We start from the raw sequence: 18,285 nt of genomic DNA, 5'->3' as shown, positions 1-18,285 counted from the left end.
TGGAGAAATTCGTAACGGAATTTCCAGACGAATTCGTAAAGGAACTTCCGAAAAAAATCCTAGAAAAACTTCCGGAGGAGTTCCTAAAGGAACTTCTAGAGGAATTTATGAAGGAACTTCGGAAGGAATTCCTAAAAGAATTTTCGGAGAATCCCTCAAAAAGCTTCCGGTGGAATTCCTAGAGGACTTTCTGAAGAACTTCGGGAGCAATTCGTAAAGGAACTTTCGTTGAAGTGCCTATAGCAACTTCCGGAGAAACTCCTAAAATAACTTTCGGAGGAATTCCTAAAGGAACTTTCGAAGGAATTCCTAAGGAAATTCCGGAGGAATTTCAAAAGGAACTTCCGGAAGAATTCCCAAATGAACTTCCGGAGGACTTCCCAAAGGAACTTCCGGAGGAATTCCCAAAGGAACTTCCGGAGGAATTCACAAACGAACTCCTGGAGGAATTCCTAAAGGAACTACCGGAGAAATTTCTAAGGGAACTTGCTAAGGAATTCCTTAAAGAACTTTTGGAGGAATTCCTTAAGGAACTCATTCATCCATAATGTCATCCTAGAAATCCTCCAGGAATTCATCCTGGAGTGTCTTCAGGAACACCTCCTTGAGTAAGGCCGAGTTTATCTGAGAAGTTTTCCTGGAGTTCCTTCAGAAATTTTCCCTAGGTTTCCTCCAGGAATTTTTGAGATCCACTGGGCATTCCACTTGCATTTTTTTCTAAATAATTTCCAGGATTTTTTCAGAAATTTCTCCTAAATTTTGTCCAGATGTTCCTTCTGAAGTTCTTTCAGGGAGTTACCTTGGAGTTCCTCCAAGAATCTCTCATGAATAGGATTCCTCACGGAGTTCCTGAAGAAATTCCTCCTGGAGTAACTTCAAGATGGCAACTGGAAGAAATCTAGGAGGAACTTTGGGAATAATTGTTGGTGAAACTCCGGGATGAACTCCAGGATAAATTTCTTAAGGAGCTGCAGAGCGAGATCCAGAAGTTATTCCTGGATTCCTGGAGATATATTACTAGGGGAGCTCCATGAGGAATTCCTGGAGGAACTCCTGAAAGAATTGAAAGATAAATGTTTCGAAGAACTCCAGAAAACATCTTGGAGGAACTCCTGGATGAACCACAAGAAAAAATCCTGGAGCAAGTCGAGAAGTCATAGAAAAATTCCTCAATCAACTCCATGAAAAACTCCTGAACTAGTTCTGGTATGAGTACCTGGATAATCTCCAAGGTGAGCTCCTGAAGAAACTCCAAGATGAATTCCTAGAAGAACTCCGTGATGAATTTCACAAGGAACACTTGGAGAAACGCCGGAATATATTGCTGGAGGAACTTCAGGATAAGTTGCTGTAGGAAATCCCAAAAAAATCACAGGAGAAATATTTAGAGTAAGCAAAAGTCCTGGAGGAATTCCTTGAGCAATTTCTAGAGGAACTTCAGAAGAAATTCCTGGAAAAACTCCATCAGGAATTCCTGGGCAATCTCCAGGAGAAGGAACGCTAAAAGAAATTATTGATAGAGTTCCAGGAGGAGGTCCAGGATGAATTCCTGGTGGAACTTCAGAAGGAATTCCTAGAGATTCTTCAGAAGGAAGCCCTTAAGCAATTTTGGAATGAATCCCTTGAGTATTTTCAGGAACAAATCCTGGAAATTCAGGAAATCCAGGAGCAATTCCTGGGGGAACTCAGTGAGGGATTCGTGGACTTACATCAGGATAAATTCTTGAAAGAAGTCGAGGATGAATTCCTGGAGTAACTGCTGACGGAATCCTAAGAGAAATATTTATAGGAACTTCAGAAAAAATCTAGATGTACTTCAGAATGAACTCAAGGAGGACTTCCTCTAGGAACTTCGGGAGGAATTCCTAAACTAACTTAAGGATAAATTTCTGGAGAAACTTCATGATGATTTCCACTAGGTATTTCTGGAGAATCTCCAGGAAGAATTCATGAAGGAACTTCAGGAGGAATTCCTGGACTTTCTTTAAGATGAGTTTCAGGAGATATTTCTGGAGGAACTCCACGATAATTTGCAGGAGAGCTCTAGGAGGAATTACCAGAGGAACTCCTAAAAGAAGAACATTAGAAATATTTGAAGGAACTCCAAGAGAAATTTCTGGACGAGCTCCTGGACGAACTCTAAGAAGTGTTACTGCAGGAATTTCCGGATGAATTTCTGGAAGAAGTATAGAAGAAATTTCCTAAGGAACGCCTGGAGAAATTCCTGGTAGAGTTACAGGAGTTCTAGGAGGAATTCCTGGTGGAATTCCTAGAGGATCTTCAGGAGGAAGTCTTCAAGGAATTTCGGTTTAAATTCCTGGAGGAATTCCAGAAAAAAAATGCTGAAAGAATTCCTAGGAACAATTCCTGCAGGAACTCCAAGAGCAATACCTGGAGGGACTTCATGAGGAATATGTGGACTTACTTCTGGGAGAATTTTTGGAAGAAGTCCAGAAGTCCAGCATGTATTTTTGGAAAAACTCCAGGATAAACCTCAGGAAGAATTTTTGTAGATGAAAGATGAGTCAGCCCTTCTCAAAAGAAGCCATCCCTCGAAAAGCTCATAAAGTATTGCAAATCTAGTTATTAGTCGGTTGGATTTCACTGTTGGAAGGTGATTCTCTCTATCCCGCGGGTTTCGCGTAAGTGTCTCTGCTGGCGGACTATCTATTTTTGGCCCTTCATACAGCAGTACATTGATAGCAGAATGATCATTGAATTACACTGTACTATTGAGTGGAACGGCATGCAGAGCAAGACTCAAGCCAGGATGGTGGATAACTACATACATACATACATGAAAGATGAGTCAGCATAGGGCTGAACATCTCTATAACATATAAGGAATTTTTTTGGAGGTGCTTCGGTAGAATCTTCTGGGCTAATTCTAGGTGAAATTTTTGGAGAATATCCAGAAGAAAATTATGGGGAGGAACCCCAAGAGAAACATTTGGAGGAACTACAGGAGAAATTAATCGAGTAATTCCTGGAGAAACTTCAAGAGGAATTCCTGACGAAAAAAATCCCAGAGGAATTCAGGTCTAGTCCCTGGAGGAAGTCCTGTGGAAGTTTCAGGAGGAACTTCTGGTGGAATTTCTTGAGAGATTTCTGGTCTAATTCCAGGAGGAATTTTTTCATGCAACTACAGGATGAATTTCTCAAGGAACTGCAAGAGGAATTCTTGGAAGAACTTTAGGACGATTATTCGGAGCAATTACAAGAGGAACATCTTTAGGATAAACTCCTGGATCAACTGAGGCTATCATGGCTCCTGGAACCTGATTGGTTATCCTCAGTATTTGAACATTGCTTTAGATTTTTCAACGTAAATAGACTATTTCTTACTAATTAAACTAATTTTGACTAATAGAATAGACTAATATTTTTAAATATTTATAAGATTACTGATTCTGTAACTAACAATATGATGACTACTTTTATATTACGGTTCCACAACATCAAACACCATAAAAGTTTGTTTTATACTTTTTGGCGGATGTTTGCTATTATTTTGTTTATTTTTCAATAATTGTTCTGTTCAGCTAAAAGAGAAATCATAGAGTAATCCACGCGAAAATGTGCGATATTCAAACCATCGCATCGCCTCTCTTCGTCACGATCTTCACATTGAACTTCTAAAATCGACATACCGGGGAAACTTTTCCGAATTTCTTCAATATTCTTTAAAATCACAAAATAGTCATTAGATTTGCATGAATAAAATGTATGATACTCATCCAAACATTTCTTCTACTCCATATCATGTTGCATACATGCAGTGTGGTACGACTGGAATGCCACATGCTGGATGACCACAAACAGACTGCGAAAATTATGCAATGGATTTGCCTTCAGTAGCCGATTTTTGATATATAACCACAGATTCTTCTGTTGAAAAAACGGCTGAGATATGGATGGTCAAACCTTGGTACTTTACGGTTCGGTATTTTTATTACAAACCATGCGTTGGCATTTATGGTTAGTTTTGCTGTGTGTTTGGCGAGATATAAATATGTGGGAATTGTTTAGAACCAGTGTTACAGTACTAGTTTTAAGAATTTTCCCTCCTGATAGGCGGCTGGGGCAATTGCAATTAATTAGCCATCTTTGCGGTCCTGTGCGGTGTGTGATACGAAATTAAACAAAATATAATAATTTAGATCGCTACCCCATATCAAACTCACACAATTCTATAAGCCGGCTTTTTATTTGGCAGTTTTTTTTTGTTCCCGCACGGTGTGGCGGCGCCCATTCCGTCTTTGCCACGCTCCTGACCCCACGTGCCAGCTTCAAAGGGCTCCTACAAGCCGTCATTTTACCGCACCCCAGAAGAGCGGTAAGTGCCGTAAATGAGTTGTGTGAGGGTTTTCACGTTTCATTCGATATTTTTCCTGTAGTTTCGTTGCATGGCTTGTTACTCCAAGTCGAACTACTTGGGAATCTCCGTCCATTACTGTCCTGAAGTGTGTCGGGATTTTCGGTTGGCAAGAACTTGACATGTGATGATATTGGTCGTCCACGTGCTATCAGTAGAACCAGATTTCCAAGTCCATTTTTAATTGGCCAGCTGGTGTACCTGGAAAATATTTGGTATCTACTATTCGTGAAAAACAGAATAACTGAAATTTCCCTGAGCTTTCATAACACTGAAAACAAGTGTTCCTCCACGGAGATGATGCATTGGCTATTTGCTCACATAGCTATTAAAAAGCCTTGCCAGGCCAGGCTACAAAACCTAATGTTCCTACAATAGAATAGGTATTTAAAACAAATAAAAGTGCTAGTATTTGAAATTACTTACCTGCATGATGACATTTTTGCCAAATCGACTGACGAATGAATGCAAATATTATTCATTCGCCTACTTTTATGATTTTATTTACAAATTGTCAAAATTACTTTGGTAATTTGATCAAATTTTCCTTGAGCATTTTCCTTGAGAACTGCATACTAAGCTTAATATCACGCGCAACAAAGCACAATGTTTCAACTGCAATGAAATTTGTGCAAAACCAAAAAAAAAGCTCTGCCAAGTACACAGAGCAAAAAAAAGTTGGGATTTCTACATTTTCTACATTTCATTTCAAGAGTAAGCGAATCTTGGTATTTTTGAGTGCTATAATATTTGAATTGAATGTAAAATGTTTGATTTGATTGTTTTTATCCCAGTGTAAAATTGTTGTTTTCACAGTGAAAACAATCAAAACGAAATTAGTAAAATAATCAAAGTTACTTTCATGTTTATTCTTTCTGGCAACCATGACAACAACAAAACCGACAAAACCATTCTGCTGAAAAGTGAAGAGCAAACTGCCAAAGGACTGTTTACGGAACCGTATATTTAATTATAATATTTATTCAGTGATTTACTCGGATTTATTGACTGAAGGTTTGTAGATTGTTGTGGTATTTTGCCGGAATTTCCGCGCCGAAATTTCTAACCCATTATGTAGAGTAACAGTTCATGGTTGTTACATTCCATTTCAGCCACTCCGGACGATACGTGGACCCCGTTCCAGCACCTCATCAATAGTATCGAGTCGTTCCTGTCGGCGTCCGGCAGTAGCGCTGGGCAACAGCAGGAACAAAATGTGGCCAGTCTTGATGCGCTAGATTAAGCAGAATTGCACCACCCTGCCGCGAAATCGGCCGAAGAATGCCGGGTCGCGACTACGGACGGAATAACGCTACCTGAGTCTGTGCACACTATTCTGTCAAAAGACCTGGTGGACGAGAGTGTGATTATATACGATTTGAACGGAATTGCTTTGCACAACGCAGCAGCAGATGCCGAATCATCCGGAGCTACCGCGGGGCTTGGTGGCAGTACTGCTTTACTACGATGGGAGAAAGTCGCTGATTGCGACCTTGAAGGAGCTGTTCCAGTCCCGGGCGGGTGTAAGTTGGTGCACTGATGCGCCGCACGAGATTACACAGCTGATAACAGCGTACACGGATGGGTTTGTGGACGATCTGACGACGAATCGGGCGCTGGATCCGCCGAAGCATCATCGCCAGGTGCTGGATTTGTTCGAGGAGATTCGGGTGCTGTTGGCAACGTTTTTGTTTAACTGAGCGACACAGTGCGGGCTTCCACAGGGAACAACAGTGAAATTGATCCGATACTTGGCCAAGTACAAGTCGACGGTATCGAGCGGTGGAGTGATCAATATGAAGCTGGCGCTGCAGATGACGTTGATGTACGGGTTGGATATGAGCGTGATTCAGAGGCGGGATGAAGGGGAGGAGGTCGTGAAACGGCCGCCAATGGTGGGGGATCCGGAGTTTATCGAGAAGGTGGTGGATGCAGTGTGTTTAAGTTGGGAGTGCAAAGGTTTGCGATCAGTTTCGTTGTTTACGTTTGGTTTGGATTATTTTATATGTATTATTATTTGTAAATTGTTTTTTCTTATTGTATTGTATTGTATTGTATATAAATATAGTATAGTATTCTTGAATAAAAATAATAAATGAAACAGAATTTTTATTTTGAATAAAAATTTCATTCTGACATACTATACTTAAATTGAGCGCTCATAACTTGTTGTTTTGATAGCTAAACTGTAAATTCGAAAGTAAAATACACATTTAGTTTTGAGAGGAAAATGTCATTTCGAAAAGTCAACTACTGTCACAGTTGTTACCGATGTGACATTCTTCCACTTGTAGATTTAACAGTCGTATACTTTCTACTGAAAATCACTAACGAATTTTCTTAACTTTACCAACGTTTTTTTAATTTTACCAACGATTTTTTTTTTGTGTGTACAGGAACGTGCATGAAAAATGACGACGATTTCAGTTTTGTTTTATTGGGGGTAGTTTACCCATTTTCAAAACGAGAACATATAATCTTCATTGGGGTTAAAGTACCCTTTATTTGTTTCAGAAAAAATACCCATTTTTTGACAACTTGGTACTTATATGAAAAATGGGTAAATGAAACACTTTTAATGGGTACTCCCAATTTAATCTGAGATCTTTAAATCAGCCTTTAATGGTCCAATGCACCGAATGAACACAATGACGTTTGAGACGGGCGCTGTTTACTAAAAATGAACACTGGCATGAACTCGATGAATGAAAAAGTATTCATTCTAAGTAAACAGCGCACCGCTCAAACGTCAATGATGAACTCGGTGCATTGGACCATGGGTAAACGAAAATTTCCGTGTTGTTCGTGTTGATAATCATCATCAGTGCATGCACAGCAGTGTGTGTGTGAATGACAGCTCTTAAATTTTTCTTATACTCTATTGTCGTTCTGGTCGTTCTGCTCTTAACTCAAGTTAAAAACGTTTCAAATATTGAAATATCTTGAACTTAACGGATTTTATTTATTATTGCCAACACACAAATTCCAGATCAAAATGATGGGAATGCGGACAAATATATTCAATGAGAATTTTCTGAACGAAACGGATCAGGATGCGAATTCTGTGTTGATAGAACTAGATAAAGGTAAGCGCATTATTCCGTATAAACAAAGTAAACACCGCTAAGGTAATTGGCCTAAATATGTTCTGCTTTATTCACAGGTTTAAGATCAACTAAAACCGGTGAGCAATGCGAAGCGATCATCCGATTTCCAAAACTTTTTGAAAAGTATCCGTTTCCCATTTTGATAAATTCTTCGTTTTTGAAACTTGCAGAGTTCTTTCGTATAGGGTAAGAAATCATCATTATTACAATTACATTAATGCATATCAAATTTCAATTCATACACAAAAAAAACTCGCTGTTCAAAAGGACCTAAGTAACATTTTTTTCGTGATTTAATTTGAATAGGGCACTGCACGGACTGCTTTGTCTCTTTCTCGCTGCAAAGAAATTAGAAAACAACAAGTCCAGTAAACGTCAAAATATATGAGGAACGAAAGAGAAAGCGATGTTTCCGTGCAGTGCCCTTATAGACCAATATGAGAGCTTTTGATTGCAGTACTCAAATCAAATCATGAAAAAATGTTACTTAGGACCTTTTAAAAGGTTAAGCCAGAAAACTATTAGGTATAAATTATGTTTTAAATAGTTCGGTTTGTGAGCAGTTACTGTTACGTTCGCAGACGGTCATGGGTTCAATCCTAGGCCCGTTCCATTCCTCCTACTTTGTATTTTACCATATATTTTTCATATTTATTTTATTTATTTATTCATGGTGTACATCAATAGATTGTTCGTAATCCTAATGATTTTATGTTTAGCATTCGCTAGATTGGACTCCATACCGTTTCCTACACCTTTAATATGGCAATTTTAGCAGTAATTGTTAGAACTCGAAATGAACAAAAAGCAAATTTCAACAATTCTATTACATAGGCAATCCGCTAGAGGTAGCCTTACACCTTGAAAATCTTGTTCACGGATTTGTTCCCGTGTATTTTCAAAGTGGCGAAATTAAAAATTGGCCCCGTTCAAAATATATAGGGACCGAAATTCCGCGGAAAATTTTCTCGAGGTGTGCGGCTATCATCGAGGTAAAAAGCCTTTGCCGTAGAAGCTGTGATAAGTGCAGAGATGTTCTCGGACGTAATTGATTATTCAAAATTCTAGAACTCTTGTACTGTGTACTGTAGATTGATTGAGATTGAAATGTAAATCCCATGTCCCTTCTTCTTTTTCTTCAATGGCTCTACATTCCAACTGGAACTTGGCCTGCTTTCCAACGTAGTACTCTATTAGTATTTCCTCAGTTATTAATTGAACGCTTTTCTATTGCCCGCCATTGCATGTATATGTATCTTGTGTGGCAAGTACAATGGATACACTATGCTCAGGGTGTCGAGAATGTTTCCCACCCGAAAACATCCTAGACCAGACCGAGAATCGACCTCTTTTTTCAGAAGTAGGATTCGAAATAGTTGTAATTGTAATTGTAATTTTTATTGGGAACAATAACCGGTTAGTTCGCACTTATTATCGGGTCAAGGAAGCGTTAGTTAATTATAACATGCCATTTTGATGAATATTTTTAATTTAGTTATGAATTGCAGCATGTCATACAATTTACATTTTGAATGTAGGATTAGTACACTTTTCAAGATAGTGCCTTTGTTACCGTTAATTTTTTTTCCCTAATATCAGTTATATTATTTTTGAATTTTGGATATCTTTTTTGTCCATTACTTTTTCATATTTATAGTTCCAATTTATCCCGGTTATGGGTATTGCGAGTTTGCCAACAGAGCGAAAAACATCTGGAGAAAATATTGAATGTCGACGAGTTCGTCAAACGCATATTTATGGTAATCCATTCCAATGATCCTGTGGCTCGGGCACTCACATTAAGAACCCTCGGAGCAGTGGCATGTGTTATTCCCGAAAAGCAACAGGTTCATCATGCCATACGCAACGCTCTGGACAGCCACGATACCGTTGAAGTTGAAGCTGCCATCTATGCAAGTGTGCAATTTGCCGCCCAATCTAAGTAAATATTAGTAGTGTTATTTCTGATGTATAGTTTTTTTAAATAAATAATTTCCCTTTATTCATAGGTCGTTCGCCATTGGAATGTGCTCGAAAGTAGCATCTATGATTGAATCTCTGCAGACTCCTGTTAGTATGAAGATATTATTAATACCAGTGCTGCGTCACATGCACCATGATGCCAACACGGCAGCGCTCGTGAGGACCCTATGCCACAATTTACTACCAAAGTATCCTTCGGAACATTTTGTAATCGCTATTATACAATCTTTGTCGCATCTATCTTATGCAACATCTGTCGATATTCCTGATCAAGTGGATCTACTTTTAGTTTATCTGAAAGATCCACGCAAGAAGGTACAACAAGCGGTTCTGCAGTCATTAAACAAGTTAGCTGGAAAAGGAGCTTATCTATGGCCTAAAAGTGCCATCAATAAACTGTTGACCTTAACTATGCAATGTAGTTACACTAATATGGCACTAAATGTAGTCATAACACTTACTGGCTGCCCAGCAACTTGCCACACAATGCTAAACGAAGAGCGCAATCAAATATTAGAAATGTGCAAAAGTTGTTTGTTGTTGGAGCACAACGTTGGTGGAAAAGCCCTAACCATTTTAACAAAATTGGTGTCATATTGGTAAGCTAAAACCAATCTATTTCCAACTTAAATCTCTTATCATTATTACGCATTTGTAGCTGCACGGAAAACATCGCTCCACCTACTTGTTTTATAGAGCACCTTAACATGAACTTGGAATACTTGATTCATTCGGCGTTGCACAACAAAGCTCCTTTGAAGGACTTTCGTATTTATCTAAGATGCGGCATTCAGCTTTCGAAAGTGAATCAGACGTTTGGCGAGAATTTTGCGGAAACCATTGCTGAACTTCTCGTCGAAAATTCAGGTAAATATGTATAAATGTTTTTACTTGTAGGCAAATTTTATTCCTAGTTCTATTTTGACAAGCACAGCATGGGAGCAGTTATGGATGGGAATTTCTAGGACAGGTCGATTATTTAGCACACACGGTTAGATAAAAAGTACCTAATATTAGGTTCTTTCAACTCAAATCGGGGGTTCAGTGTGGGAACCCAAAATTAATTAATTTTTCCTTGAAATTAAGTAAAATTCACCTAATATTTAGTAAAATATATTTAATTTTGAATAGAAACTAACCAAAAGTTAGATAAATTTTACTCAACTTTTGTAAACATGAGATTACTCAATGTTGGGTTCCCACACTTTAATGCCCTTGTTGAGTGGTTTTGCTCTTCATTTTATGACAACAAAGGGAAGAGGGAGGGAGATGCAAGAGAAAAAAAAGTACCTAAAATTAATTTTTCTAACCGTTTAGGAGTAATATATCGTCCTCCAGACCGGCGTACATATCGCGATTGCTTCCGGATCTCCTAACTCTGTTAGATCTGTTTGTTCCAACCTAGACTTCAATGACTTCGTCTTGCAACTAAGGGCCGTTTTCTTCACCTCCGCTTAACTCTTAAGCGGTGCTTACCCATACGTTTAAACCGGGTTTAAGCACTAAGCGGACGTGAAGAAATCGGCCCTAAGGGCCGATTTCTTCACCTCCGCTTAGTGCTCAAACCAGGTTTAATCGTATGGGTAAGCACCGCTTAAGAGTTAAGCGGAGGTGAAGAAATTGGGCCTAAGAGACTATAATCAACCAAGCTTGGTTGCATCTGAAGAAAAGTTTCTGCCTGTGAACCCTCAAACTGTTTTGTTCTCCATTAGGTCTGGCTTGGTTGATAGTTTTTCTACAAATTCACCACATGTTTTTTTACTCAAATTTCAAGAAGCCCAAATCTGGTGTTTTTAATTTTCGTTCAGTGCTGTATTGGAAGTCGATTGTTCAGCAGAAGTAAGCAATCGGCCCTCCAAAAGCAAGACCATGTTGAGGGTGGCTGGGTTCGATTCCCGGTGCCGGTCTAGGCGATTTTCAGATTGGAAATTGTCTCGACCTTCCTTGGGCATAAAAGTATCATCGTGCTAGCCTCATGATATACGAATGCAAAAATGGTAACCTGGTTTAGAAACCTCACAGTTAATAACTGTGGAAGTGCTTAATAAACACTAAGCTGTTAGGCGGCTCTGTGCCAGTGTGGGGATGTAACGCTAATAAGAAGAAGAAGAAGAAGCAAACGGTTCTTCCAACTCGTGCTCTTGAAACTATTAAATGCACGTGATTACCAAGATGGCCGATGCCTTGCATTGTGTTATAATCACCTTAACTCAACTCAATAGAGTTCTCAATAGAAAGATCGGTTTCAAGATTAGGTCTTCGCCTACGATGCAGCTAAATCCACTTGAACTTTTTCCGAAGCTATCGAACCTTTTATCGCTCCGGATGCTGATCATCCCGCACTGGACATACTCGTCAATATTCCGGACGACAATGCTCCTGACGCAGAACTGATTATGATAGTATTCGTGATGCTATCTCATGTATTAACTTAACTGGCCATCCATCGACCTTGACATCTGTAGATGATGTTTTTAATTTTTTTTGTATCTTTATTAAGAAGGCTTTCAGCCCTTGGCTGGCTCACCTCCGGATGTTGTTAATTATTTCAGTCGCCGAATTGTCATATAATTGCGGAGTACGTGCCCCTGTGTCGCCCGAAGTCAAACTGTCATCTGCGTATGCTAAAACAAAGTAGGGCCAAACCGTTGCCACAGTACGGATTCTCGCGTTTCTCGCCGTCTGGGTTACTGGTTTAAGTGATATCTGACAAATCGTTTGTTTCCTGTGAAAATCGTATCTTCGAAGTCTGAATACTTCTCCAATACAATACAAGGAAGTAATCTGAGACCTCTCTTGCTTACGCTGTTTATCAACGAACTCTCCCGAGTTCTACCTCCTGGTTGCCATTTGTTCTATGCGGATGTCGCGATTTAGATGCTTTAAAGGTGCCGGATTTGATGGCCTAACACCTTTCACTAGCGGCTCCACTAACACTACTTTTCAACCGATCGTTAAGTGAAAAAATGTTCCCTGGACTATGGACAACGGCGTGGTGGATAGGTGGACTCTATATAAGTGGGTTTCTCGGAAGTTTTTGATACCGTACCTTATCAACATGCCGTTACAAAGTTATGCCACTTGGGTTCCCTGATTGGATAGTAGATTGGGGATTGGCATATCTGACTTACAGGAATGCTTTACTTTTATATCCTGTATTAATTCCTTGACCAAGTACGTTACCCGTGCGAAGCTCCTGTACGCTGACGATTTCAAAATTTTCAGGGCAATTCACTTTTTGCTGGATTGTATTGCTCTACAAACTGATATTAACGTACTCTGCCGTTGGTGCGATGAGAACGGAACGAGCGTGAATGTTGCGACAGGTAATCGCTTTCTACCGAATCAAATCCCTTATAAGGTATAGCTATGCTTTTGCCGATGCTGAACTAAAGCGTGGCTTGTCAATTCGTGACTAAGGCGTTACAAGGACTCTAATACTACATTCCGCAATAACGACGAAGTCATTTCATCGATGTTTATGCTTACACAAGTTCTTTACTGTGCATTTGTGAGGAGTATTTTAGAATATGCTATCCCTATTTGCCGTACCATACGACCCAAGTGATTCGAGTTCAAAACAATTCATCTGTTTCGCTCTTCGGCACTTACCGTGGAACAATCGAATGCACTTAACCGACTAGATAACACGATGTCAGCTAATCGACCTGGTGCCCATGGATCCATAGCAGTTGGCGATTTACGAGTTGACGAGACTGTGAAATCGAACATTTTCCAGGATGTAACAACAGTCGATGTTGCACGGTATGACGTCAAAAAAAACATCATTTGAAGCCTTGCTCTTCGAAGACGAAGTACACGATAGGTAGAGGACAATGTAAGCCACCAACTTCGAGTTTGTCGCGGTTGTGACGAAATCCAGGTGGTTGAACAATTCGTGTACTTCTTGGTCTCACTGGTGACCTCCGATAACGATACCATCAGAGAAAATTCGGAGGCGCATCATGGCAGGAAATCGTACATAGGGGTAATGACGGCTTTGGCAGGTTTTGTTCTATTATTGGCAGGGGGGTTTTTTATGACCGATTATGCTCAAATTTGGTCCAAACATTCTTTGCATATCAAAGAATATTGTAGCCAAATTTCATAAAATTCGGTCTGTTCCCCTAGTTTAAACTCCGCAAAACGCTCCGATCGAATAGTTTGTCGCCGTACCAAACTGACTATCTACAAAACGCTCTCCATGGTCCTCTATGGACACGAGACCTGAACAATGCTCGTGGAGGACCAACGTGCACTTGAAAGTTTCAAAAGGAAAGTGTTGCGTACTATCTACAGCGGGATGCAGATTGAAGACGGTACAATGAAGAGGCGAATGAACCACGAGTTTCAACAGCTGTTAGGAGAACCATCCATCGTTCACACTCACACCGCAAAAAATCGAAAGACTTCGGTGGCCCGGGCACGTAGCCAGAATGTCGGACAATAACTCGGTGAAAATGGTTCTCGATTGCAATCACACGGTGGATCAATCAGGTGGAAGACGATTTGCGGATCCTCCGCGAACTGCGTGGCTGGCGACGTACAGCCTTGGATCGAACTGAATGGAGACGACTGTTATGTACTGCACAGGCCCCATTCCGGCCGTAGACTGAATAAGTAATATTGAAGCATTGCTCGACGGTCTGTCTAAGGTCGCAAGCCAATCAATGCACAACGAGTTTGGTGAAGAGAAAGGTTGGCTGGATCGTTCCATGGTGAGCGGCGCAAAGCGTTATTTATGAAGCATTTCTTTATTCTCTCGATGCGGTCAATGTAGATGGGAAGATACAGAGCCCAGATTTGTACTCCATTCTTGTACTTATTCCGACTCGTGTGTGCGTGCCCTTCAATAAGCTTGGGGTTCAACATAATAATGTTTTTAATAATGTTTTTAAGTATGTATCGGTACTAAAGTTTAAACATATTTTTGTTTCTTATTATGAGATCCGGATTCGTTTTTGTTCAAAGATCTGAGTTCATTGCATTTGGCATGTTCGGAATCAAACCTTTATACTGAGCTGCAATCGTATGTAGGTACTTAATTCTTTATTAAGATAGTACTGTTTGCAGCTTAAAAATTCAAGTCATTAGCTCTAAAATCAACCTAAAGTTGATTGAATTGCGTTGTTATAATTTACTCCATTGACCTGCACTATAAAAAAATCAAATAAAAAATAGATAGGTCAACTAATGGCCGATTTCTTCACCCCCGCTTAGTCTCTGAATCATGTGTGCGTATGCGTAAGCACCGACTAAGAGATAAGTGGAGGTGCAGAAATTGGCCCTGAAAGAAAAATTGTAGTTCCATACCACCGCTTATCAATATTAACAATAATAGTAAGAACTAGAGTAAAGATCTTATTCCGTAAAAAAGTACTCAGCATTAAAAGAAGCACCCAGTTAGACATGGCCGAAGCAGGTACAAATCAATATTTTAGTTCTTATATTGGACTTTACTTCGCTACCTCATACTGGTTTTTTTTTAACTATCTCTATAATAGCTGTAGACACTAAAATGTTGTCTTTAAAGAATCTAAAAAGAATGTTTGTGTTGGTAATTGTTTGATGGTATATATGTTTATAGCCACTGGATTTTCCTTTAATTCCAGCTTATTCGGCCTGTCATCTTAAACTTATATGCGAAGCGCTTGGTGCAATTTGTTCCAATTTTACCACCAACTATGAAGCAAGCCAGCCGCAAAATGTCAGCAATTCGAAGCACCCTTTCCAAGCCATTTTATTGCCTATTCTGAAGAAACTGGAATCATACACCGAATTGTCAACGCTAGATCGGTACGAAACTACCATTGTTGAACTGCTGGCGTCCATCTGCCTGCAGGCGGTATTAGGATCGTTTATGCCGTATCGACTTATGAAAGCATTCAACAATTTGTTAAGAATTTGCAACTATTGGACCCAGTATCGGATTGCCCGATCAGCCTCAAGGTATGTTCAGATATTGTTTGATTGCATAACTAGACAAATATAAAAATACAAATATAATCAATACAAATAAATAACAAGTTTTCACACATTGTAGATATGGACAACACTTCCTCGCAGCGATCATTTATCTGAAACTATCAAAGCACGTGTCACATGAAAAGCTTAACTTCTATTTGATAGCAATGAGCCAAATTTCAAAAGCTGAATGTGTCTTAAACCATGGATTGCTCTATGAGCAATTGATACAAACTTTTCCGGAAAATGTCCAGATTGATGTTCCGCAACTTTCTCTGCTCGATCGTCTTGACAGGGCTATCAACTTGTATTGTATGGCGTTATCGACACTGAAGGTATTTTTCAAAACTATTTTATTTCGGTTCCTGTTCTTCGGGTAACTTTCAGAAGAGAAAGAACTCTTCGTTGACTTCCCCTATTTTCAAATAGAAATGAACAGTCGAGGATTTGATTGGTCTTTGCCACTTCAGAGCGATAGCGAATAATGAAAAAGTGTATTATGATGAGATCATAAACAAATCTTCAACTTGTTACTTCTATTTGAAAAAGGAGTAGTCGACAAAGAAAACCTTTTTCTTGCGACATTCGCCATTTTACCGGTTAGAGATTATCAGAATATATTAAATACTTGATATGAAATTATTTAAAAATTTGAAACTTTTATTTATTCTATCTTTTTGTGTTTACTATAGGCAACATCGTCTCCTCAGCATCCTATGACGTTCCAGTCTGAAGTTGTGAATCTACGTTGCCAGTTTCTGCAAGTGTTGCATAGTATCGTTGTTTCGAGGAACACCTTATGCATAACACCACCATCGGCGATTTCCAGCACATTGGCGCAAAATTTGAGGGATCCGCTACAAAAATTTGGTCATGTGACTAATCATTTGCGGAAAGACATCAAGATCCTCAAATCATGCGAGGAAGCTTACGCCAAGCTGTACAAAAGTTCGTTCGATGCAGACCCCTGTACTCTGGAGTACCTTAATACGTATGTAGATAATTTAAAAGTTTGCCTAAATATTGAGAACCAAAGGGGAATCAAATTGCATTATTTTTAAATGTCGATATCGCCTTTTGGGTTGATTAATATCATGTAAGACGGCTTCAGCAAGTGTAATTTATCCTGCGTGAGTTTCATTGCGAAATTTCCAGTAGTTTGAAAAATACAGGAAGTGCGACGGGACAGGAAGTGCGCGAGATTATCTGGTGCACTGGCCTCAACAATCTTCATCTAATGAAAAGATGCTAGTTATGCAGTTTTGTTCCGATGAGGAGCCCGAAATCACCGAAGCTGCGGTCGATCCAGATATACTGGGCTAGAATGAAAACACGAGCTTCGGAGGCATCTACAATTTTGCTTTATGGAACAAAAAATGCTAAATTGGCTTCGCACGGTAACATTATTTATTGGCTAATAACACTAACTGTTATACTTTGGCAAATTTAAAGTCAGTTATCCAAAAAAACCCATCTGTTTTGTCGCTTCGATAGTAAAAAACCAAAATAAAAACAGTGCTGAAATCTGGACTTGGACTGATATTAACCACATTCTGTGAGAGCATCATTCTTACTGTTTAGGTCGGTTCACACTGCAGCACTTTATTGATTTTTTGTTTTTGATTTTTGTAATAAAGGCGTCAAAAATATAGGTTATTTGGCAAAATCGACCTAAATATTTTTTTTTACTTTATTAACGTGTTTTTTTATTCTAGATTTAGTTCAACACTAAAGACCTCTAAAGACCTAAAATAAGTCAAATAATCGTCTGAGATAATACAAATTTGTTTTAGTGTTGCACCTTTATTTTTAAATTGAAAAACACGTTAATTAAGTTTAAAAAATATGTTAATTTGTTTGTTGGGAAAGATTGAAAGCAGAAAAATGTCGGGTCAGGACTTGCTTTTCGATTGACGTTTCAGTCTGGTTTTTGAATGAAAAACAACGATATGTTTTTTTTGGTTATTTTTCATTGAACAAAAACCATAAAAGTTTAGGCATTTGAATGTATTAAGGAATTAAAACAGTTATACGTAGCCAAGCTAACAAATTGTATTTCAGTCCCTTAAAATTTCATGATAATCGATTGATAGACTTATTTTTGGCGAGTAGTTCTAAGTGATGCAATTTGTTAACCCTTTATTTTGAGCCTACTGCATAATACAGTTTATTATTTTGGGATACAATAAACCGTCAGCGTCAGTAATATATTAGACGATAATTCACTGTTGGATTTTATTAATGTGCACATCATGCAACGCCATTTAGATTAGGCAATTTTTTTTAACCACTTTTAGATTACGCCATATATTAAGAAAATTATCATGTCATATATTAGATAGAAAATGTAGTTTGGGGATTGGCATCAAGTTACTCATTATCATGATACTATTGTCAGATTTTCTGGGTATGATACACTGCGCGGCGTTTGTAATGTTCCTAAATGGGTACTTGCACAAAACTTCACGCGGCGAATGACTGTCGAAAGGTACGGCCGCGCCAAACGATACACCGCAATGCCATTCACCCATAAGAATCAAGTAAACGGGATGCAGAAAGCACGGCGGTACCTTTCCTGAAGGGTACGCCGCGTGCAATTTTGAGAAAATCAGGCAATAGCAGACCCGACGAAGGTCGTTTCGCCTAAAATTGATTTATTCTCTGCTTAGTTTTCGAATCAAGCAGAAATTTATTTTTCATTTGTATGGGAGGGGTCTCAAACCATCTTAAGAGCCTTCCCAGGCCCAAAAAACTTCTGCATACAAATTTTCACGCTAATCGGTTCAGTAGTTTCGGAGTCTATAAGGTTCAGACAGACAGAAATTCATTTTTATGTATATAGAATTAGAATTATTA

At 39.0% G+C, this 18,285-nt stretch overlaps 1 protein-coding gene across 4 annotated transcripts in view; it reads left to right on the top strand.

The window, feature by feature from the left end:
* Positions 1 to 18,285, top strand: part of LOC134205281 (integrator complex subunit 7) — a 183,115-nt gene that overhangs the window by 92,125 nt on the left and 72,705 nt on the right. For 3 of the 4 annotated variants that reach the window (XM_062680401.1, XM_062680400.1, XM_062680403.1), the window contains exons 2-9: positions 7,365 to 7,461; positions 7,539 to 7,668; positions 9,140 to 9,424; positions 9,492 to 10,064; positions 10,124 to 10,332; positions 15,078 to 15,414; positions 15,509 to 15,764; positions 16,122 to 16,420. In XM_062680401.1, the coding sequence (XP_062536385.1) occupies positions 7,365 to 7,461; positions 7,539 to 7,668; positions 9,140 to 9,424; positions 9,492 to 10,064; positions 10,124 to 10,332; positions 15,078 to 15,414; positions 15,509 to 15,764; positions 16,122 to 16,420 (2,186 nt within the window). Of the gene's footprint in view, positions 1 to 7,239; positions 7,289 to 7,364; positions 7,462 to 7,538; positions 7,669 to 9,139; positions 9,425 to 9,491; positions 10,065 to 10,123; positions 10,333 to 15,077; positions 15,415 to 15,508; positions 15,765 to 16,121; positions 16,421 to 18,285 lie in introns of those variants that run through there. The other variant, XM_062680402.1, reaches the window with a different exon arrangement.

The sequence above is a fragment of the Armigeres subalbatus genome, chromosome 1 (genome assembly GCF_024139115.2).
Source record: "Armigeres subalbatus isolate Guangzhou_Male chromosome 1, GZ_Asu_2, whole genome shotgun sequence".
NCBI classification, from domain to species: Eukaryota; Metazoa; Arthropoda; class Insecta; order Diptera; family Culicidae; genus Armigeres; species Armigeres subalbatus.
Note: the sequence above shows the minus strand (reverse complement) of the source record. Positions and strands in the feature narration are given on the sequence as shown.